At 47.7% G+C, this 23,111-nt stretch overlaps 1 protein-coding gene across 4 annotated transcripts; it reads left to right on the top strand.

Annotated features, from left to right (window-relative positions):
* The first annotated feature begins 589 nt into the window (after positions 1-589).
* On the top strand, positions 590-22,607 carry EXOSC10 (exosome component 10). Of its 4 annotated transcripts, none has more exons than XM_023744958.1 (25): positions 590-746; positions 2,860-2,996; positions 4,013-4,136; positions 5,986-6,090; positions 6,393-6,558; positions 6,715-6,829; positions 8,359-8,434; positions 8,650-8,760; positions 8,969-9,112; positions 9,621-9,811; positions 10,916-11,072; positions 11,336-11,484; positions 11,666-11,716; positions 12,339-12,450; positions 13,795-13,845; positions 13,998-14,076; positions 14,166-14,275; positions 15,946-16,041; positions 16,316-16,390; positions 17,537-17,624; positions 18,570-18,643; positions 19,145-19,316; positions 20,301-20,362; positions 20,786-20,862; positions 21,847-22,607. In XM_023744958.1, the coding sequence occupies exons 1-25, from the start codon at positions 636-638 to the stop codon at positions 22,082-22,084; spliced, it is 2,871 nt and encodes a 956-aa protein (XP_023600726.1). In that variant the 5' UTR covers positions 590-635; the 3' UTR covers positions 22,085-22,607. The 4 variants fall into 4 exon arrangements, with proteins under 4 accessions (XP_023600726.1, XP_023600727.1, XP_006103776.1 ...); XM_023744959.1 differs by having other exon boundaries at positions 21,809-22,607; XM_006103714.3 differs by lacking the exon at positions 21,847-22,607 and adding an exon at positions 21,661-21,807.
* Positions 22,608-23,111: the final 504 nt, after the last annotated feature.

Below are 23,111 nucleotides of genomic sequence, written 5' to 3'. Positions count from 1 at the left end.
AGGTTTTTTGTTTTGCCTCTTTTGTTGGGAGAGATGCCAGCAGAGGAGTAGGCTGTTAGGATGAACCAGTAGCCAGGAAGCCGCTGATGCAGAGAGGGCATAACTGCAGGAGCCAAGATCCAGTGCCGAAGGGGGCACAAACCAGCGCTTGGGAGGAGCTGGCTTTAAATATAAGGATCGCCCTGGCTGGCTTGCTCAGTGGTTGTGTCCACTGAGGGTTGGATCCCTGGTCAAGGGCCCATACCTGGGTTGCAGGTTCCATCCCGGGACCCAATATGGGCACATGTGGGAGGCAACCAATCGATGTGTCTGTCTCACATCGATGTTTCTCTCTCCCCCTCCCACCCTCCGTTTCACTCTCTCTAGAGAGCAATGGAAAAGTCCTCAGGTGAGGATAAAAAAACAATAAGTATGAGGATAATTGGGTCCTACGGGTCTCACGCTCAATCACTGTGTTGTGGGGATGATAAAATATGAGGGTAAAGAAAAATGTAAAGTTCACTTCGTGGAGAGAGCACGGCAGGGATGACAGCCCTAACTCACACGCTCCTAACACCGGCCCCTTTGCACATGCGCGGTGCGCCAGGTCGCGTCGCCGAGTCACTCTCGCGAGAAGAGCCGTGCAGGCATTAAACATGGCGCCTCCCAGTCCCGCGGAGCCTAAGGCCCCATCCCCGTCGAGCGCGGCCAAGTCCGAGGAAGAGATGGTGCTGCCGGGATTTCCGGACGCAGACAGTTTCGTGAAGGTAAGTCCGCGGGGCCTCGGGCAGGGGGCGGGGGAGCCCCGGGAGCCGCCGCGGCCGGTCCGGGGTAGGCCTGGGCCCTCTCGGCGGCCTCCCTCCGGCCGCGCGCACCTCCGCGGAGCCGGGCGCCAGGCACAGTCCCTCACTAAACCTTCCGGGAACGGGGTCTCACGCGGACCACCAAGGGTCGCCCCGCTTCCCGGAGCCCTCGTTCTCCCAGGAGAGCCCTCCCCACAGGGGTGAGGGCTTCCTGTCACCCCGATGTCCCAGCCCTCGGGACCTCGCCCCGCCCCCGCCGGAGCCACCCGCCCAACTCTGCGGAGGAGCCCCGCTGCCTGATGTTTCCCACACCGGCCGGCGTCCCCTCCTGCCCGGGATGGCACCTCTCCCTCCCCTGGGCTCCAGTCCTACACAATCCCCAAGCCTGGGCTGGCACCTGTTACAGTGGCCCCCGAGCCTTCATCTCTGGGGACCATGGGACATGGACCAGTGCCTTCTGGAAGGAACACAGAGAGGGTTCATATAAGTCATTTGTGCAGTGCTGCTCAGCTAGGAACAGACATAAAAAAAACTAGGTTTAAACGCCTCGTGCATAGCTCTTACAAAATGAAACAAACAATGTGTAAGTTAGCCCTACAAATTCCCCACAACTCCACCCACGTTATATCCACTTTATTATTAGCAGATGCTATGATTAACTCAGTTATTTGACTTTGAATAAGTTCCTGGACCTCTCTCTAGCCATGGTCCTGATTGGGGGTGTTCATGCTCACCAGCGGAGCGGCTGGGTGCCCCACCATAAGTCAAGCTCCCACTTCCTCCTTTTTTAAATGTGTGTTTTTATTGATTTCAGAGAGGAAGGGAGAGGGAGAGGGAGATAGAAACATCAATGATGAGAGAGAATCATGGATCAGCTGCCTCCTGAACGCCCTCTATTGGGGATCAAGCCCACAACCCGGACATGTGCCCTTGACCGGAATTGAACCCGGGACCCTTCAGTCCACAGGTCGATGCTCTATCCACTGAGCCAAACCAGCCAGGGCTCTCTTTTCTTTCTTGGGAAACATCTAGTTCACAACTCACAATGGAGTCATTTGCGTTATCTATGACAGCAATGTCAGGTTTTTCCTCTCATTATCACACAATTAAAATAGAGGACTGGTTGGCACGAACTGAAACATAAACAGAAGTCCAGTTGTGGGCAGTAGCCGCTATCAATTGGTCATCCAAAAGTTCTAGACTGTGCTTATACTGGTTTTAAATGCTTGCCCAAATGAAAACACAAAAATAAATTCCTGTAAAAAACTCATGGATCTGAGTTTGAGTAGTAATGGTAGTGATCCTAAGTGATTTTAATGAGTTTTTGTAATCCTCTCAACAGCTTATGGGGTAGGCACTTTTGTGATGCCTCTTTTTCAAAGGAGGAAACTAAGGTCCAAATAAATGAAATAACTTAAGATCGCAGTTAGTAGGTAGCAGAGTCAAGATTCACACCCAGGCCGTTTTGAATACTAGCATATTATATATGTACTAGAGGCCCAGTGCACGAAATTTGTGCATGGGTAGGGTCTCTAGCCGGCCACCAGCCGGGGCCTTCCTTCATTCTGTGCCGCCCCCTGGTGGTCAGCGCACATCATAGCGAATGATGGAACTCCCGGTTGGTCAAACTCCCGAGGGGACACTTTGCATATTAGGCATATATATATGTAGATTTGTTCTTTTACTCCCCACTCTTCCAAGAATGTAAGCTCCAGAACTTGGTTTTGTGTTCACCATTGTATCCTGAGAGCCTGGGGTAAAATCGAGACCAAATGAATATTTGTGAGATTGTATGTCTTCATCATCTAGCACAGGTGGGGAACGTCCAGCTTGCGGGCACTGTAAGGCCCGAGAAATCATTTGGTCTGGCCCTGCCAGGGCATTAGTAGAGAGTTAATTAAATGTTTGACCAAATAGAGCAGGCTAATTTTTAAGTTGATCAGTTCATATGGCCCGCGGATGATGTTATACGTACCCAAAAGGCCCTTGGCAGGAGAAAGGTTCCCACCCCTGCTCTAGCACAAGTGTCATGTATAGTAGATGTTTAAAACATGCTTGTTTTTCTGGTTTTTGGCAGTTTGCTCTTGGGTCAGTAGTGGCCGTCACCAAGGCATCTGGGGGCCTACCACAGTTTGGCGATGAGTATGATTTTTACCGAAGTTTTCCTGGCTTCCAGGTCTTTTGTGAAACACAGGGAGACAGGTTGCTTCAATGGTAAGTACTAAATACGGTTGTTGTTTTTTATGTTTAAAGAAATGAATACAGTTTTCTGAAATGTGTGTGGGTTTTACTTACCATAATTTCCTGTGTTATAAAAAGCTATGAAGTGTAAAAATGAAGTAATGGATTTTGATTTTATATAGGACTTGGAAGCCTGGATTCAAGATCCTTTCACACAAGTCGCAGAGTCACAAGACTTAGCTTTCTGATAAGGTGTTTTGTTTTTTTAAATATATATTTTATTGATTTTTTACAGAGAGGAAAGGAGAGAGACAGAGAGCTAGAAACATCAATGAGAGAGAAACATGGATCAGCCGCCCCCTGCACACCCCCCACTGGGGATGTACCCGCAACCAAGGCACATGCCCTTGACCGGAATCGAACCCGGGACCCTTCAGTCCACAGGCCGACGCTCTATCCACTGAGCCAAACCAGTTAGGGCTCTGATAAGGTTTTAGGACAGACAATACACAAACACTGGTCTAGCTGTTGCATGACAGATTTAGAAAATGTTTTAGATTTTATGTTAAAACGACGACTGCAGAATACATTATTTACATTATATATTTTTTAGGATTCAGAGGCAATTTTGAGGTAATTTCTTCTACCCCTTCAATTAGCAGATGAGTCTTAGCGAGATATAGTAAATTTCCCAAGGCCACACAATGTTGTTTTTGTTTTATTTTTTGGGAAGGGAGAGAAAGAAAAATATGTGAGAGCAGAATTCAATCAGCTGCCTCCTCCATGGCCCCTACACGGGATTAAGCCCACAACCTGGGCATGTGCCCTGACCAGGAATCGAATCAGCAACCTTTCAGTGCATTGGACGATGCCCAACCAACTGAGCCACACTGGCCAGGGCCACACAATGTTTTTAATAAGAGTGCAAGTGTTCTTAGTTCAATCATAAAGTATTAGAAATAGTCTGAGCCAAGCCTTTCAAGCTTTCTCCAAGTTTGTGAAGAAATGAATAAAAGTATACAAACTAATCTTGGTTTTCTTGTCCTTAGCATGAGCAAGGTAATGCAGTACCATGGATGTCGAAGTAACATTAAGGATCGAAGTAAAGTGACTGAGTTGGAGGACAAGTTTGATTTACTAGTTGATACCAATGATGTGATTCTGGAAAGAGTGGTGAGTATTGCACCTTACTCTTAAGATAACTAACAAATGAAGAGCTTTTGTATTATCAGAAAATGAAAAAAAAAACAAGCACCTTAGGAAATGAAAAGAAAGTTTAGCATTTCTTGCCTATAACATTTCTTTCGTCTTATAGTTGGCTCCCCACCCCCCCCAAAAAAATATCACAATTGTGTTCAAGTATATCACTTCAAAATATCACTGCCCAGTGGAACCCTATTTTTAAAGTGCCTTATTATAATCCTCCCTTCCAGATTTGCAAATCTTGTTTGTATTGTAAGAGAAGAGGTCTCTGGATGCCAAGCCCAACCAAAACTTAGTCTGTTTTTACTGTTATTCACAATCTGCTAAACACTCTGACTCACATGATTGGAAGGGTATGTGGATCATTTCATCTAGCTTACTGCCTTTACACAGAACTCTACCGCAGAATATTATTTACAGGAACACACAGAGATTATCCAAAACAAATCTAGCCCTGTGAAGGTGCTGCAGATATTTAAATCAGATTCTCCTGTCCTCTGAAATCCTCTCTTCCATAGCCTGAATGCCCACATATATTTCCGTGGTTTCTCGTATCTTCTGATTTCATGTCCTGCCATGCTACCATTGGTCATCTGGGTGCACTTCTGTCAGTGGTGCCCCAGCTAATACTCCGAGTCTGCTTCTATTGTACAAAGTAGGTCAGGACACTCTTCATCCTCATTGCAAATACTGTCCTTCTGTGTTTAATATTTGCAGTCTAGGGTCTTTTTAATTATCTTGGTGGACCACGTCACTATTAAATCAGGTTTGAAGTTTCGGCCCAATTCAGAACTGTAAAGAGAGTTAAACAAGGGTCGGGAGTGGCTGATTTCTGCCCTGTCTTTGAGCAGAGAATGCTTTATTTTTTTTTTTTTTAAATCAACTATATATATTAATACATTTTATTGATTTTTAAGGAGAGGAAGGGGGATGGATAGAGAGTTAGAAACATTGATGAGAGAGAAACATTGATCAGCTGCCTCCTGCACACCCCCTACTGGGGATGTGCCCGCAACCAAGGTACATGCCCTTGACCGGAATCGAACCTGGGACCCTTCATTCTGCAGGCCAATGCTCTATCCACTGAGCCAAACCAGCTAGGGCAACAAAATATATTTTTAACAAGCTCCAAACAAAAGGCAAAACGGACAAAATTACTTTTCTCCTATAGTTTTTTATAATAATTGCCACATGTAATTTCTTCCTTTGCTTGCTGGGGTCCAACGCCAGCAGGTCCAGGGGTCCCCAAAGGTGTGGACGGAGTCAGCGAAGAAGGAATGACACGGAGACAGCATTCAGTTGATCAACATAGCGAGGTTCTCCCTCCAGGATCTCCAGCCAAGTTCTGGTCAGGATCTTTAGCCATGTTCTCTCGCTAGGTTCTCCAGCCAAGTTCTCCAGGTTCTCTAGTCAGGTTCTCTTGCCAGGTTCTATCCAGGTTCTGTCCAGGATCTTTTGCCATGTTCTCTCGCTAGGTTCTCTCTCTAGGTTCTGTGTCTAGGTTCTGTCTCTAGGTTCTGTCTCTAGGTTCTGTGTAGGTTCTGTCTCTAGGTTCTCCAGGTTCTATCCAGGTTCTCCTGCCATGTTCTGTCTAGGTTCTTCAGTGAAGTTCTGTAGCCAGGTTCTGTCCAGAATCTTTTGCCATGTTCTCTGGCTAGGTTCTGGTTAGGATCTCCGAGCAGAGAATGCTTTAATTGTCTGCTTTTATATGTGTATATTCTCACATATAATTCTCTGAATATAGTTCTTAAACTTTTAGGTAATTAACTCTGTTAATCCTGAAAAGAAGATACTGAGCTAATATCTCTTCCACTCTTAGGGTATTTTACTGGATGAAGCATCAGGTGTGAATAAGAATCAACAGCCTGTCCTCCCCACAGGACTACAGGTCCCCAAAACAATCGTGTCCAGCTGGAACCGTAAGGTGAGGCTTCTCTCACATTCCCTACAGCGTCTAATGTCAGCTTTGGCCCATTCTGATTTGCATTTCTGTTCTTATTTGTTGGATGCAGAACTGGCCACTGCCTAACTCATTCTCATGAACAGATATACCTTTACCCCACCCTCTTCTCTACTTTGCACACCGCCCCCTCCAGCGTCACACACACATACTTTTTCTTTTTCACACATTCTTAAATGAATGACTCTTGGAAGGCATAAATTGGGATTTATTCTTCTAATTCATTGAGTTGCTGTGTTATAAAGTATTGTATTCGTTGATCATAGGCAGGAGAATATAGCAAAAAAACAAAATCTGAAACTTTCCGGCTGCTTCATGCAAAAAACATCATCCGACCTCAGCTTAAATTCCGAGAGAAGATCGACAATTCCAACACTCCATTTCGTCCTAAAATCTTCATCAAGCCCAATGCCCAGAAACCCCTCCCTCAGGGTAAGTAGTGCACACTCTGCCTAACAAACCTAATAAAGGGAAAAAGGTCTCCCTCCCACCATCCTTTCCTCAAAGGGAGCCAGTAACCCTCCACACCAGACAGGATGTCAATGTGTCTGCCCCTTTGTGATGTGTTTGTCACTGCTTGGTCCCCAGCACTCTCCAGAGAAAGGCGGGAGTGCCCACAGGATCGTCCTGAGGACTTGGATGTCCCCGCTGCGCTGGCAGATTTCATCCATCAGCAGAGAACGCAGCAAGTGGAGCAGGACATGTAAGTGTTTGCCTCTCTGAACTTCATGCCACATTTGCATTGTTGTTTTTAATTTAATTTATTGGGGTGACATTGGTTAATAAAATACAGGTTTCATCTCTACATTGTATTTCTATACCACATTTTCTTATGTCAAATGTATCTTTGTGCCACATTTTCACTCGCTTTACTTTTGTAAAATGTCTAAATGAGCACAAAGAATTTTTCACCTTATCCGCTGTTTGTGTTTGCGGAGGGCCTGCACAGCACCGTCCTCTGTGACCCTCAGTGCAGTCCTAAGAGGTGGCAGGGGCTCCCCTCGCCATTGTGAGGATGTGAAAACAATTAGAGATGCTGACTTTGCACAGAACTTGAACCCAAGTTTTCTTTTTTTCTTTTTTTAAATATATTTTTATTGATTTTTTACAGAGAAGAAGGGAGAGGGATAGAGAGTTAGAAACATCGATGAGAGAGATCGACCAGCTGCCTCCTGCACGCCCCCCAGTGGGGATGTGCCCGCAACCAAGGTACATGCCCTTCACCGGAATCGAACCTGGGACCCTTGAGTCCGCAGGCTGATGCTCTATCCACTGAGCCAAACCGGTTCGGCGAACCCAAGTTTTCTTAAATTGTTCTTTCTCTATACCACTCCGCTTTTCTTGTTAGGTGGGGGTTCAAACAGTAAGCTAAGGTTCACTAATAAATTAAGGAAAAGACATTTTTCACTGGCAGAATAAGCATTTTGGAAGACCTTTGCTTAAAACAGACAAAAGGACTTTGTCCTCAGAATAAAGAAAGAGGTGATGAAACTGTGTTAGTGTTGGTCTTTTTCTCACATAGCCAGGCTGTCTGAGCACTCCTTCAGCCCCAGCTTTCCATGGTGAGGCCACAGGTTAAGTGCTAAAGAAACAAAGGTAATGAAGGAGCCCAGAGACTTGGGATTTTCATACAATAGATGATGGAGGAACAGAAAAAAGACGTCATTTGATGCACAACCATATTTGCCCCACCCTCTCTCACTTCACAGCTTTGTTATTCCAAACCACAAGGATTTAGATGCATCACATTTTTGTATCATCCACAACACCGACCATACAGTCCTTTGCAAATAAGTGCTCAGATCTTTATAATAGATTTAATTGTCCTACTTTAAGGACAGGTGAGTATCATCTGAATTTTTTTCTTATGCACTTCAATTATCATTGAAATAATGATGCTTTTGCCCAGCCAGTGTGACTCAGTTGAGCATCGACCTATGAACCAAGAGGTCTCTGGTTCCTTTCCTGGTCAGGGCACATTCCCGGTGTGGGATCAATCCCCAGTAGGGGGCATGCAGGAGGCAACTGATTGATACTTCTATCTCTCTCTCCCTTCTCTCCTTTCCTCTCTCTCTAAAAAACAATTAAAAACATGTTTTAAAAGGAGAAATAATGATGCTTTTTATATAGAGAAAATATTTTCACGATGGTCTTTTTTTCCATTTGTTTTTACAAATTGGAGTAAAAATGGAATTAGTAAAAAAAGATTTTTTGTTTGTTTTATTTACTCAGGTTTGCACACCCTTATCAATACGAACTAGATCACTTCACTCCACCGGATTCAGTCCTTCAAAAGCCACAACCCCAGGTTAGCACCCAACTTACTTTATGGCTGGTATCTGAGTAGCCCAGGAAGAACCAAACAACAAGATTAGCTGATATGATTTTGGCTTTCCCTAAATACCTTTAAAATAGTAGGTTATGACTTTGTATCATTTATTGAACTCTTAATTCATTGTGCACTTTAGTGAAGGATGATTCTTAACATTCCTCTCTTTTTCTGCCTGGACTTTTGTGACGCAGTTATATAGGCCTGTGGCAGAGACACCCTGCCATTTTGTATCTTCCCTGGATGAACTAGTGGAACTCAACGAGAAGCTCCTGAACTGTCAAGAATTTGCCATAGACTTGGAGGTAACTTGTAAATGGCTTGGAGTGAAATTTTTACATTTTCTGTGAGTTCGCCTACTCGAGAAATATAAAATTAATACTAATTTAAATCTGTGCTTTGGTAAAAAGTAATTAATCCTACAACTTGTTTCATAACTGACTGTTCAAAATCAGTAGAGGGACGCCTAGTAAAATCCGTTTTTCCTGTTCTTCCTTCTTCCCGCATGTTTAGCACCATTCTTACAGAAGCTTCCTGGGGCTGACCTGCCTCATGCAGATTTCCACCCGGACTGAAGACTTCATTGTGGACACCCTGGAGCTGCGAAGTGACATGTACATTCTCAACGAGAGCCTCACAGACCCAGCTATTGTCAAGGTCAGCCAGCCTTTTTCAGTCCTGCCTGTAAGCGTAAGGCTTAAGTGCCTTTCAGTTTACTGTTTTATTATTTCAACATAGGCCCAATAACATTGAGAGAAATCGGTGTAATTTCCTACACTAGGGTACCACACACTAAACTGCTTTTGTTTCTAAACCTCTGTTAGAACAGCTAAGACTAAGCTCATTACCACCCAGAAAAATGTTAAATCATTTTAATGACTACGGCAATGAGCCTGTGCCATCAAGATTGTTTGAACTTAATGACTACCCTTGAAGCAAGCAGAGCTGCTTCCTTAGAATCATTGGCTGTTAGCACACTTTTAAGAGTGTGCAATTAGGAGTGTAGAAGGCTGGGGCCCAAATTAAAAGAAGCATTTAGAACGCAGCCCATCTTAATCTTCCTTCTGGCTTCTAATTCCAGTGTTCTGATAACCTGGAGGCAGAGTTCACTGGAGAGCACAGGGGCCTTCACGCAGGGGCTGCATGGCTCTGGTCTTGTTTGCAGGTCTTCCATGGTGCTGATTCAGACATAGAATGGCTGCAGAAGGACTTCGGGCTGTACGTCGTGAACATGTTTGATACCCATCAGGCAGCGCGCCTTCTTAACCTGGGCAGGCACTCGCTCGACCATCTGCTGAAACACTACTGCAATGTGGAATCAAACAAGCAGTACCAGCTGGCTGATTGGAGAATACGGTCAGTTTGCTCCTGACAAGGAAATACGGGTGTAGAAGAAAGTGGGTGTTCATTAACCTCATCCATGGAGACCTGTGTTCAGCCTATAACACTGTTTGAGGCTTGAGTTGAGCTGTTTCCATTGGCATAAGTGAAACTGGAATTGTAGAGTTGTGGAGGGCTCTGGTACACTATGCTCCATGGAAGGTGGTTGAAAGAGATGTGCCATGTCAGCATTCATCATGACATCTCATTTGAAACGCAGATCTCCCTAATGGGATGGTTGTATATGTGTGTGAGATGATCTCCCATAGGCATGAGAGTTCTAAGCACGTGGTTGAGCCTGGTCAGGTTACTCAGCTGGTTAGCGCATTATCCCGATAGGCCAAAGTTTTGGGTTCAATCCCGGGTCAGGTTAATTGGAAGAATCAGCCAATGTATGCATGCATAAGTGAAACAACAATCGATGTTTTTTCCTTCCTCTCTAAAATCAATTAAAAAATAATAAATGAAATTTTAAAAAATAAAGTTATCCTTATAATAGTAAGTGTTTACTGTAGGATAGGGTTGTGATGGTGTCCTGCCACATTTTTTGGAATTCTTGCTCAACTTGATCCTTTTCAGATGACTAGCTTTCTCCATAAGTTTGCAGGGCTGTTGTATGACGAAGCCACTAAACTTTTCTCCAATTCTTCATGTCAGAATTTATAAAGAGAATCTAAAGTCTGAATAGGAGGTGAAAATTGACAAAATCTAAAAGCCACTACCTGCTAGTTAACCCTTGCCGTGTGCCACCCACCAAGCTAAGAACTGTGGGGATGTCCTGTGTGATCCTCACCATAGCTATGCGGGGCCTTTCCATTTTATAGGTCAGAGAGCTTAGGTGACTTATCCAAGCTCAGATATCTGGAGCTAAGACTCAAACTCAGGTGACAAAGTCCTTATTTCCAACATCATTGTCTTGCCGCCCTTTCTGCCCGGCTGTGAAACAGTGGCCTGCCATTAGCTGTGAAAGAATCTTTGACAGCAAAGGGGGCCAAGCGAGTCTTAGCACCTACAGAGTAGACACACTAAAGTGCTGCTGCTGAGGGAAGTTAGTGAAAGTGTCCTCTGTCGCTGTTCTAGACCTCTGCCCGAGGAAATGCTCAACTACGCCCGGGATGACACCCATTACTTGCTTTACATCTATGATAAAATGCGGTTGGAACTGTGGGAGCGAGGCAACGGCCAGCCCGTCCAGTTGCAGGTGGTGTGGCAGCGCAGCAGGGACATCTGCCTCAAGGTAAAGCCACCCGCACACAAACCCGGACTTTCTTCTTTCCTGATGAGGTCCCAGGTCTTTCCTTGCTCTTTACGTTTATGACGAGAGCCAAACGTTTGAAGAGCCCAGGGCACAGTTTTTTTAAAATCTTTATTGTTGAAAATATTACATTTGTCCCCTTTTTCCCCCGAGTGACCCCTAGCTGCCCCTCCCCTCCGCCCCCACCCCAGGCTTTCACCACCAGGGCACAATTTTGGTCATGAATATTCTGTAACATTTTGCAGAAATTCGTCAAACCTATCTTCACGGATGAGTCCTACCTTGAACTATATAGGAAGCAAAAGAAGCACCTCAACACGCAGCAGCTGACAGCCTTCCAGCTACTGTTTGCCTGGAGGGACAAAACCGCTCGGAGGGAAGATGAAAGTTACGGGTAAGGGATTAGAGATTCTTTTAACATTTCTCGTAGACTGAGCAGATCTGGTAACAAGGAAATAATGGACTTTTTCTCCTTTTGCCATGAAAGCTGGTTACATTTTCCCCTGGGTTATAGCACTTAATGGAACTTGCTGGCTGAACTTAATGTAATCCGCCCATTGTGTGTTTTGTTCCAGATATGTACTGCCAAACCACATGATGCTAAAGATAGCCGAAGAGCTGCCTAAGTGAGTCTGAGCGCCGATGAACATGTTCCGACTTTCTCAGCAGAGAAGTGTTGTCCTTCAAAAGCAAGCTTCTGTGATTTATTCCCTCAAGGCTGACTCAGGGATTAGCCTCTAAGGAAGTGCTCAAGTCCAGGAATGTAGAGCTTCTGCCCTCGGGCTGCCATTCAGGAACTGAAACTTCTGAACTGGAACGTTTCAGTGGTTATGCCTTATGTTGAGTCCTGTGGAAGCCTCTGAGCCTGTGGCATCGGCATCCACTTTCAAGGGATTCTCTCCAGACTAAGGCATCTCATGGTTTTAAATGTCTTATGATGCTAATTGAAGTATAAGCACAGCATCTAAATCCATAATCTTCTGTTCATCCCGTTGTGGAACTGCAGATCAGCAGGGCTGTGGTCCTTCTCTCTGCTTTCCCTGGGAGCAGGCGGCAGGCTGTAAGAGTTCCTGCTCCAAGCTGGTGCTGCAGAGTGCGTGGAAGCGGCTAGCCCCGCTGCCCTGCCATCAGTGTTTTCTTAGTCTCCCTTTGCCTTAGCGCTCTGGCCCTACCTGATCATTGCTCTTGTCTGGAAGCCTTTGAGAGCTGTGTTCCTAAGTAGTGAGTTGCGTGTGTTCTTGTCTTCAGGGAACCTCAGGGCATCATAGCTTGCTGCAACCCTGTCCCCCCTCTCGTACGGCAGCAAATCAACGAGATGCATCTTTTAATCCAGCAAGCTCGGGACATGCCCCTGCTCAAGGTAAGAAGCCTTTCTGCTGAAGGTTCCCCAGTCCGCAGGCCTGTTCTGTCTGTCAGCGTCTTGCTCCTTGAAGTCTCCTACATAAAAGATCTCTCCACTCTAAGAAGCAAGGGAATAACAGGGCTTATGAAACCCAGTGGGGGTGTCTTCTTTATGATAGTCACAGCTAACGCTGATCCTTCTCCGGGCCTTATTTCTGATGCTCTAACAAATGAATAGCGACTGGGCTGGTTACCTTTTCGGAGGCAGCCTCATGAATGAAATGGAGGAGGCTCTCTGGGGAGGGAGCTCAGATGTGAGTGGTAGTGCCCTGATGAGGGTGGTGGTCACAGAAATGGAAAGGAGAGGGCAGGTGCAAGAAGCACCGTCAGAAGAAAAGCTGATGGTGAAACAGCTGCCGTTCCTCTGAGCACCGCGCTAAGTCCTGCCGAGGTGCGCTCTGAGTGGCAGGCGGATTGGGAGATGATGGAAGTGGCGTCAAAGACAGCTCACTCCAAACATGAAGCCCAGGGGACGAGGACGCTAGGAGAACGGGGGTTCCGAAAGCGCTGCTGTGCGCGTGTGCTGCTCAGGTGCAGTGCAGTGTGTGTGCTTCTGTGTGGTGATGCACGTTCAAGTAGGTTTGCTTGTTTTTTTGTTTCGTTTTTTAAAAAAATGTATTTTATTGATTTTTTACAGAGAGGAAGGGAGAGAGAGAGAGAGTTAGAAACGTCGATAGGAGAGAAACATCAATCAGCTGCCTCCTGCACACCTCCCACTGGGGATGTGCCCTTGACCGGAATCGAACCCAGGGCCTTTCAGTCCGCAGGCCGACGCTGTATCCACTGAGCCAAACCGGTTAGGGCAGGTTTGCATGTTTGATTTGTGTTGTGTTGGGACAGTTTTTGACGTGTTGCCTCAGTAGCATTATCAATATATGCTAAAACATGTTTGTAAGTTTTTGGAAGATTATTGATTCAGGAAGACTTAGAATCAGCTCCCTGGAGGTGAAAAAGAAGAGACCCTGGAGATAAACACACTTGCAGTCTTCATGTTAAAATGGCTTAGCCCCACAGTTTGTCCACGTAAAGAGAGGAACCCTGGTTACTAGAGAAGAATTTTCTCAGGCTCTTTGGAAACCTACACTGTGCCTGGTCATGATAAAGGGCCCTATACTTTCATCCTACAGATCATGGCGGAGCACTTAGCAATGACAGTGCCAGGCACTGGGACGGATGAAGGGCTGCAGGAAATCTCAGCTCTTAAAAAACACAGTCTAGTGAAGGGACAGTCTGTGCTGAGGAACAAATGTGTGTGGCATCGAGTTCAGCAACTTCCCTAATTCTCTTTGTTTCTCCTGTGTAGTCTGAAGTAGCGGCTGGAGTGAAGAAGAGTGGACCACTGCCCAATCCTGAGGTACAGTGATGGTCTGCTGTCTTGTCCCCTGGGAAGATAGTGGTCCAAGCCAGTGCAAAATAACCGTCCTGCCGGGCCGGCGCCTCACACTGGCGGGAGGCCTGCGTGCTGGCAGGCGTTTCATTGCACCTGTTGGTTTCTTTTTGATGCAGAGATTGGAGAACGTTCTCTTTGGACCTCACGACTGCTCCCACGCCCCTTCAGATGGCTATCCTGTCACCCCAGCCAACGGTAAGGTCGAGGCCTCTGGAGTCTGGAGAGGCTGGGAAGCGGGTACACAACCCCATAGGCTCTGACCCTGCTGCCTTCTGTCCCTCCAGGGCCTGTGCCAGTGCAGAAACAGGCAAGCCTCTTCCCTGACAGAGGAGAGGACGAGGCCCTGCTGGACTCCAAATGCCTTATCGCTACCGCTGTCATCACATTATTCAACGTGAGTCACACAGCACCGGCAGCGAGGGGATGCAGACCCACAGAAACGCACTGGGTTCTTATGCCCAGAGGGTTGCTTCCACCTCTGAAATTAATGCCAAAAGTAAGACCCAGCAGCAGTGGGGATAGGCATGGAGGCAGGTCGAGGTGGTTTGCTCCTCTGAACAAGGGGATCCATGAGAGGTGGGTAGGGGATTCTCCATGAGTGAGCTCTGTGTGAAGAAAGTCACAAGGAAGGATTGGCATTTTGATGCTCACTAATGCTTGGGAGATTGGAGGGCGTGGGCCAGTGATGCCCAGCAGGACTATTTCCACACTGCCACCCGATTCCCGGGAGGGAGGGGGGAGCTCTGATGAACGGTAGAGTGTCCTGCGCGGACCTCCCTGACCAGTGCCAGCCCACCCGGGTGTGTGGGATAGAGAGAAAACTTGGACACGCTTTCCTACACTGTGGCTCCTTAGACATAGTGAGGAGTGGGATACGCAGGCACCAGTAAGTGGGGTGAAGTTCGTTTCCCGTTCCAGAAAGAGGCTGAGTAACGGTAGGTAGTGACTGTTCAGTCTGCAGACAGCATGGCCAACCTGGGCCAGGCCGTGCTCCTGGAATGCACATTGTGTTGTGACAGCTTATCCCAGTCTGTCCTGCCCAGCAGGCTCTTGTTTCTGCCAGTGACTTGACTACAGGTTCTTTGCAAAAGGAAGTTCAAGGTGCATTTGTTGGTCAGGATGGGTGATCCCTGGAATGACCAGGGATAAGAGGCTAAGACTCTAAATACTGCAGGCAGCTGATGTGGTAGAAGGGAAACATAATAATTTCTAAAAAGAAAGAGCCAAGAAAGAGAAGCATAGTACAGGCTACTTAAATAGAGATACATATTCAGATGACAAAAGGCTGCTGGTTCAGCGGGTTTCAGGGTCCCAGTTCACAGCCATGCCGTCACACTGGAATGCTGGGCCAAAGCCAGGAGGGGAAATGCCGCCCCCAGAGCGTACTGCCTGGGAGTTGGCTTTCTGTTCACTTGATGACATACATTTAGATCAGGTCTTGCTTCAGTAATTCATGAGGAAAGAAGTCTGGAAGCTTTAGCTGACCACAGAGTTAATGAGCTGTCAAGGTGACGAGGCAGCCCACAATGTGAGCGTGCCCTGTGGGCTGTGGGAACATGGAGGTGCCCACTGGGGCTGAAGGAGGCTGTGCCCTCCCTGTGCTCTGAGTGGCAGGGACTAACTACAGAGTAAGCAACAGGTTCGCACACGTTTGATGAACCCACTTGGAAGCAGCAGTCTGCTGCATAATGTCATTGATTACTCATAAAGGTGTATAATTATAAGTTTCAGGTAAGTGTCGGGTTACGATCTGAGGTTCTAGAGCAGACAGACCTGGGTTTCCATCCCTGTTCTGCCTGTTAGCTCTGAGGCTCTGGAAGTCTTACCTCTCCAAGCCTCAGTTTCCTCATCTGGAAGGTGGTGAGAAAAGCACCACCTGCCTCACAGGTTGTAGGCACAGTGCTTTACTAACTATATGAACGCTCCACAGTGTGCTATTACAGGCTAGTGTAGTGGCTCATACGTGGGAGGGGCTCGCAGACAGTAGCCATTACTATTCTCTTGCTTGCATCTTAATTTCACAGAATGATTCCAGTTATAAGTGACTGTTTTCTGTTTCTGCAGGAACCGAGTGCTGAAGAACATGGAAAGGCTCCATTAACAGTTGCACAGAAGAAAGCCCAGAACATAATGGAGTCCTTTGAAAACCCATTCAGGATGGTAAGTGATACAGGTATAGGATGTGTTGATCTGGAAAGGAAGAGAGAGTGCAGGGGGTGGGCTGTCCCCAGTGTCCTGGTGGGGAGTTGAGGTCTTCTGACACGAAGCCAACAGGAATACCTCATTTGAGTGCCAGTGAACTAAGGCCATGCTGGCGCTTGGAGCTGAGGCCTCCTGAGATGAAACCGACCAGAAATCCCCTCTGAGTACCCTGAAGCCTGGGTTCAGCTTCCATTTTTCACAGCATTGAACGTGATTGTTTCCATTTCTCCAGTTTCTGCCTTCGATAGAACACCATGCTCACATTTCTCAGGCAGCAAAGTTTGACCCATCATCAAAAATCTATGAAGTAAGTGGATTTGTCATCCTTTCTAAGACTGACTTTCTAAGAAAGGGAGACTCCTTAATTATTTGAACCAAGTTTCTGTTTTAAACAAACCCCACTGCAAACCCCCTGAAAATGAATGCGAAAACCCTTCTTATACAAGCATTTCTCCAGAGAGAGGGCCAGGCCTTTAATCTGGTTCTCAGGAGCTTTGGGGAAAACCCTTTAAGAAACAGGTCTTTGGGGAGGTTTTTGGTTTGTTTTTATTTTTTTGTGCTTTTTTTAAATTGAGGTTTAATTTCTATGTAGTAAAGTGCACAGATGTTAAATGTACAGCTTTATGCATTTTTATGTGTGAATATTAATTTAAGGCTCTTAAAGGTGACAGCTTAAATTTTAAAACACTCTGTTTTATATTGTTTGGTTTGTTTTTAACAGCATTATGAATAAGAATAAGAAAACACCTTCCCTGGATCCCCATGAGATGTTCCTGGGAGCCAGCGTGTTAATTGTTAAAAGCCTTCTTCCTCCCTGCAGGAAGTGCCTGCTCTGATCAGATGGGTGGCCTGGCTCCCTCTGCTCACCAGCACCGCCCGAGAATCAGGCCAAAACCCTGATGGGCCTCAGCCCTGTCGCTGGTTGTTAGCTTGTTGTTTTTAGAAATGGGGACTCAGGCGGAGGTTTTGCCTTCTCTCCTCTTTCCCCCACTGGGTGTGGCACACTCAACAACCATCCCTCCCTTACCGTGCTTACATCTCCCACCACCTAGATGTGCTCTAAGGCCACAGGTAAATGTGCTGTCACAGAGGAGCACACAGGCTTGCAGAGGTCCTGCCTGAGTTCCAGCTCCCCGTTTATTAACCGTGTGTGTCCCTTCGGACAGGTTACGTAGCTTCTCTGAGCCTGTTGTTCCCAGGATTGTGGAAGGGATTGAATGATGATATGAAAGCATCTGGCCCAGTGCCTGGAACAGTTGTACCTTGTCCTTCTTAATAAGTATTATAAATAAAGCCAGCATGAGATTTTATTTTTTGTGTCATCAGATTTGGAATTTATGACTTAGAATGTGTGTAGTGACTAGGCTAGCATGCCCTGCATCGCCTCATTAAAAAAATAAAGCATTCCTAGGTGACTGAGTTTTGGAGTTTTTTTGTTCTGTTTTCATTATAGATCAGCAACCGTTGGAAGCTGGCAAGCCAGGTACAGGTACAAAAAGAATCTAAAGAAACTGCCAAGAAGAAGGCAGCTGAGCAAACAGGTAGCATTCACTTCCTTGTAAACTCAGCCACTCAGGTGTTTGTTAAAGAGTAGCCCTGGTGCATCATTCTGTTACTCAGTCATTCGACAAAGTGCCAGACACAGCAGTGAACAGGACAGACCCAGCCGCTGCCCCGTGGAGCGTGCCTTCTACTGGGACAGTGGACAATAAGCCCCTCAATGTATGTTCTGTCAGATGGCTGTCGGCATTACGCAGAGAGAGGGGTAGGAGGTGCCGGGTGGTGAGGTGGAGGGGACTCGGGAGAGAGGCAGGGGGTGAGGACATAGCACTCCGGGTGAGCTGGGCGGCCTCGGAGGGCTGGGAGCGGAGGCGTGCCAAGAGCTGACTACACTTGGGAAAGGGCACTCTGGCTGCTGTGTAGGGAGCAGAGGGTAGAGGGCAGGGGCGGGAACCCGGTGAGGAGACATGGCGGTCATCCAGGTGAGGGGGTGCTGGCTGGGAGGATGGCGGCAGAGGAGGGGGTGGAAGTTGTCAGAATGGAGGTTCCTGTGGTAGAGCCGACAGCACTTGGTGACGAGTCGGATGTGGTGGGTGAGGGAAAGGAAAGCGCTGTGGGTGTAAGAGGGTTTTGTCCTGAGCAGCCAGAAAGTGGGGTCTCCATCGAGGAGGAGGGGAAGCCCGTTGATGCCGAAGAGGTTTTGGTTCTGGTCCTTGACATGCTGTGGTTGAGAGTCCTATTGACGTCCTCAGAGATGTCGAGTAGGCCATGGTGTTGGGTGTGGGTTCTTGGGAGAGGACCAGGTGGGGCGGGGGGTGGTCATCATCCTGTCACATTGAGAACAATGGCCCCCCTGCAGAGGCTGGGGGTCGAGGCTGAGCAGCAGGGAGGGTGCCCTCCACTGGTAACCCGTGGACGGGGCAGGCAGGTGGGGACGGCGCCCGGGCCTGAGTCAGCAGCTCCATAGACAGTTCTCTCTCTTGCAGCTGCCCGGGACCAGGCCACCGAGGAGTACAAGGCGGCGGCGGAGCGGGCCGTGTCTGTCCGGCTGCAGGCTGCCGTACGTGCTGGCTTTTCTGCTTGATCTTTGTGCCCCTGGTCACTGTCAGGATTTTCCTCAAATATCAGGAGGACTTACCTCTACTGCGAATTAAATGCTCGTGTCCTTCCAGTTCATTTTGGCTTGTAATTAGTGCCTGCCTCATGTCCCCTCAAAAAAGTTTATTTGTAATGCCTCTGGGGTTTCTTCCACTGGCTTGAATAGATAGGCCATCCCACCCGGCCAGCCGTAGACAGGAATTGAAGCCGACAGTGTTCTCTGCCCCCGTAAATACTCTTCCTCACCCCAGAGTGCCTGGGAGGCTTGGCCCGGGCCTTCCTTAAATGGCCCGGGTTGTCTCTGCTCAGACTCTCTGGCCCACACCCCTCTCACCATCACTGCTCGATCTTACCGCTCGGTAGGCATCTGAATCCCTAGCAGTGTGCTCACAGCAGAGGCCCGCGGGGTTGCCTCCTCTCATGTACCTCCATCTTCCCTCCTGTGGATGTGTTCGACCTACAGCTAGAAAACGCCGCCATGAAGAGAGAGCGAGCAACAAGTGACCCAGGGACCACAGAACAGAAACAGGAGAAGAAACGACTCAAAGTTTCCAAGAAGCCAAAAGACCCAGATGCACCAGGAAAAGATTTCACCCCTTATGACTACAGCAAGTCGGACTTCAAGGCTTTTGCTGGTGAGGCCAGATCTGCTGCCCTGTTGGGTGTCTGTCCAGGTCAGAGGAAGGGCGGCTGTAGAGTAAAGAAAGCGGGACTCGGTCACAGACAGCTCCGCCCAAGACATGCACCGCCCAGACTTAGGAGAGCAATGCAGAGAAACAGCAGTGACGGGGAGAAACCCATCCCCCACCACTACCACCTGCCACCGGAGCGGACTTGCACCAGCTGCTGGAGTGGTTTAGCAAGAAGGCATCCATTCTAAGTGGCTGCACCCTACCTCACCGTAGCTTATGTCCAAAAACAGTTTCTCACAGACACACACACACAGTAAAGATCTTGTTTGTGGGAAAAACCCGATGCCCATGATGCGAAGCTCTGGTTGGTGCCTTAGCCTGTGAGAGCCCATCTACTTTGAAGGCTGCAGGTGGCATTCCTGACCATCAGCCTCCTTGCCAGTGTGTCCCTTTGGAGAGCGAGAAGGCAGGGCAGGGTGGTCGCCTCAGCCCAAGTTATGGACACTGGCACCATCCAGCACACAGACCCGAGGGGGTCTCCTTGATGTAAAATGGCCAGCGCACAGGTCTGTGAGAGAGAGCCTGGCCATCCGCTGCTCTTCGCTCTTGGGAACCTGGCGTGAATTTACATCAGCCATAAGTCCCTTCTCATAAAGCAGTGGTTCTCAACCTGTGGGTCGCGACCTCTTTGGGGGTTGAACGACCCTTTCACAGGGGTCGCCTAAGATCATCGGAAAACACATATATAATTACATACTGTTTTTGTGATTAATCGCTATGCTTTAATTATGTTCAATTTGTAACAATGAAATTGGGGGTCACCACAACATGAGGAACTGTATTAGGGGGTCGCGGCATTAGGAAGGTTGAGAACCACTGTCATAAAGGGTAGCAACTGACAGCTCACACTTCCAGTGATAGTGCCCAGCCCAGCAGTGAGCCTGTTGTGTGTGTAAACTCACTCACATGATCACTCTTACCTTTCAGGAAGCAGCAAACCCAAACCTTCTTCCCAGTTTGATCCAAATAAGCAGACCCCGTCTGGCAAGGTAAGAAATACACTTGGGATTTCTAGCGAGTGCGGGGTGCTTATTTTTTTACCGCTTCTATGGCTGGGAAGACAGGTCCATCCAGGAACCTCTTGCATATCTTTCCCCTCACCTCATTTCTTCCCAGGCACAGACAATACACACCAGTGATTCCAGCAGTTAAAAAAAAATTTTTTTTAAGAGACTGTAAAGGCTGGTGTGTGGTTTTAAAGGGTGTTTTTCTGTGTTTGCTACCATGGAAATGACAGCTGCAGGCCAGAAGCACTCCTGGTGCTGGCACAAGCCTGTATTTGCCCGTGTGGGTGTTGGTGCCAGGCAGAGCCAAATGGGGCTGAGAGTTTGGCATGTGGAGCATGAAGCCCAGGAGGAGCCCCCCAGTTCCTTTAATAGCTCATCTTGTCTTTGTGCTTCTTACCTTTTCAGAAATGTCTTGCAGCCAAAAAACTTAAACAGCCCATGGGAAGCAAAAGCATGTCCTTTCCGACTGGAAAGTCAGACAGGTATGTAGTGAGGCTCAGGGGGCTGGACAGGAGGATGCTCAGCCTCTCAGGACCGCGTCCCTCCTTTGAGTCTGGGAAAACGGAGATGGGCAGGCGGGAGTGATTGTGGGAGGCCACGGATCAGTCTCAGCGCCGTCCCAGGCCCACATTCCAGTCCTCAGCGCTCTCCGCCCATTACCAGTTTCCCAGAGTCACCTCACAGCAAACGGGATTGAAGTTTCCCTAGATGAGCCTGTGTCAGAGGAATGAAAACCACACACACAAACCCCCAGATGTTGAGTATTTACATCCTAAGCCTTAGAGCGGCCCTGAGATCCAAGGACCCAGGGCAGGGTGGGGAACCTCTTCTCTGCCGAGGGCCATTTGGATATTTGTACATCCTTCGAGGGCCATACAAATCATCGATTTAAAAATTAGCTTGTATTTAGTCAGACATTTAATTAACTCACCCCTAATGCCTTGGCAAGGCCCGACCAAATGATTTCGTGTGGCCCGTGGGCCGGACGCTCCCCACCTCTGCCCTAGGGTGAGCGTGATGAAGGAGGAACCTGCCTTTAGACCTTGGTCAGCTCAGCCAGCCCTGTGGGGCCTCAGAGCACTGCCCCAGCCCACACACGGCGGGGGCGGGGGGAGGGGGGGTGGGGGGGGAGTTGCTGCCCTGCTCCATTCTCCAGGATGCCAAACAAGCTATTCTCCCTCAGTTCTGCAGCATTAGTATGCGCAGCATTTTATGAATCAGCTGAGAACAAACATCCATCACACTGAAAGAAGTAACTTGTTTTCATGCTGTCTCTGCAGGGGTTTCAGGCACAATTGGCCAAAGAGATAGTGTTGGAAGAGAACCTTGGGACCCCCCAGTGGACTGGAAGCACCAAAGGGCGGTGCTTGTTTTGTACAGACTCATTTTTAAACCATTTAAACCATTAAAAATAATTCTTACTGGAAGGAAACTGGTTCCTGGCTTTTCCTTTGCTGCCACCACAGCGCTGGCAGGAGAGGGCAGATCCCATCCTGTTCAGATCCACACCTTCAGCTGTCGGTGGGTAAGTATGGGCTACTGTGGTTTCCGGAGAAATCCCGAACGCCCCCAAAGAGGAATGAACAAGGAGACTCTCCTCTGACTCAGCAAAGGCGACATCCACAGGCAGGGAGCGCCATGCTCAGCTGGCTCCGTCAGGAAGGTCCAGGGGCCACTTTCCTCCCTTCTCGCGCCTCCAGGTAAGGTGAGGGAGGCCAGGCGGTGAGAATGCCAGTGGGAGGAGGAGCCGGCAGGGCGAGTCGGAGCCAACAGCGCCCGGGAGGGCCTGTCCTTCCCTCTTCCTTTCTGTCGTCTGTTTGTTTGTTTTTAACTTTGTTTATTGCCAATTATAAAATCAGAACATGTTCATTATAGGAAATGAGGAAAACAAAAAAGGAAAAATAATTAAATCATCTATAATCCTACCACATGGAGATAACTTTTAACATTTCGATATAAAGGCTTTCTACTATGTGTAAATATACTAAATATATAAACTTGTATTTCTGTATGGACTGGGGTTTTTTACCTTAAGGAGTCTTATTATAGAATGGATTTTAGCTAACCCCCATTTTCAACATATAGCTTTCCATTTTTGTACTTCTTAAATGATACTGCATGGAACTTGTATACGTTTGTGATCCAGTCTCCAGTTATTTCTTTCAAATGTTATTTGATTTTCATCCTGAGCTGGGCAATTAAATTTTAAAAACCACACAGAATAATACCTTTTTTCCCCCTCACAAATATTGAAACAAGGAACCTGTTTTCTTGGAACTTTTTTCCACAAATTATCTAGAAGGCTGGCTGCCATGCCCTGTGGGCTTCCGGGCCAAATCAGACATCACTCTGCCCTGGAGAGTGGCCCATGGAGCAGGACAGCCCTGTCCCAGAGTGAGCTAGTAAAGCCAGGCTATCAGGGGCTTAGCAAAATAGATGTTTCCTTCTCCTTCTCTTCTGTCAGTATAGTCAGTCCAGAGCTAGTGTGGCAACTGGCAGCCCTCAGACTCTGGCTCCCATCTTGTTGCTTGAACACAGGCCTTCCACCTCATGGCCAAGTAAGAGTCCTAGCTCCATCCATTGCATCCTCATTCCAGTCAGCTGGAAGGAAGGGAGGAATAGCACCCAGCCTCCCTTTAAAAGGATACTGCCCATTTCCTCTTCCCACGGCCACCTCTTAGTCTCATGTCCACAACACAGGATACAGGGAAGTCATTTCGGTGCCCACATG

Source organism: Myotis lucifugus, unplaced genomic scaffold, assembly GCF_000147115.1.
Source record: "Myotis lucifugus unplaced genomic scaffold, Myoluc2.0 scaffold_501, whole genome shotgun sequence".
NCBI classification, from domain to species: Eukaryota; Metazoa; Chordata; class Mammalia; order Chiroptera; family Vespertilionidae; genus Myotis; species Myotis lucifugus.
The sequence above is the reverse complement of the archived record's forward strand: the minus strand, read 5'-3'. Positions and strand labels throughout refer to the sequence as shown.

What these genes read in the sequence shown, in the direction of transcription:
- EXOSC10 (XM_023744958.1), top strand. Translation starts at nt 636, where the DNA reads ATGGCGCCTCCCAGTCCCGCGGAGCCTAAGGCCCCATCCCCGTCGAGC. An exon ending in GGGACATGCCCCTGCTCAAG is followed by an intron (nt 12,451 to 13,794) that starts GTAAGAAGCCTT and finishes TCTCCTGTGTAG; the next exon opens with TCTGAAGTAGCGGCTGGAGT. An exon ending in AGCAGACCCCGTCTGGCAAG is followed by an intron (nt 20,363 to 20,785) that starts GTAAGAAATACA and finishes TTACCTTTTCAG; the next exon opens with AAATGTCTTGCAGCCAAAAA.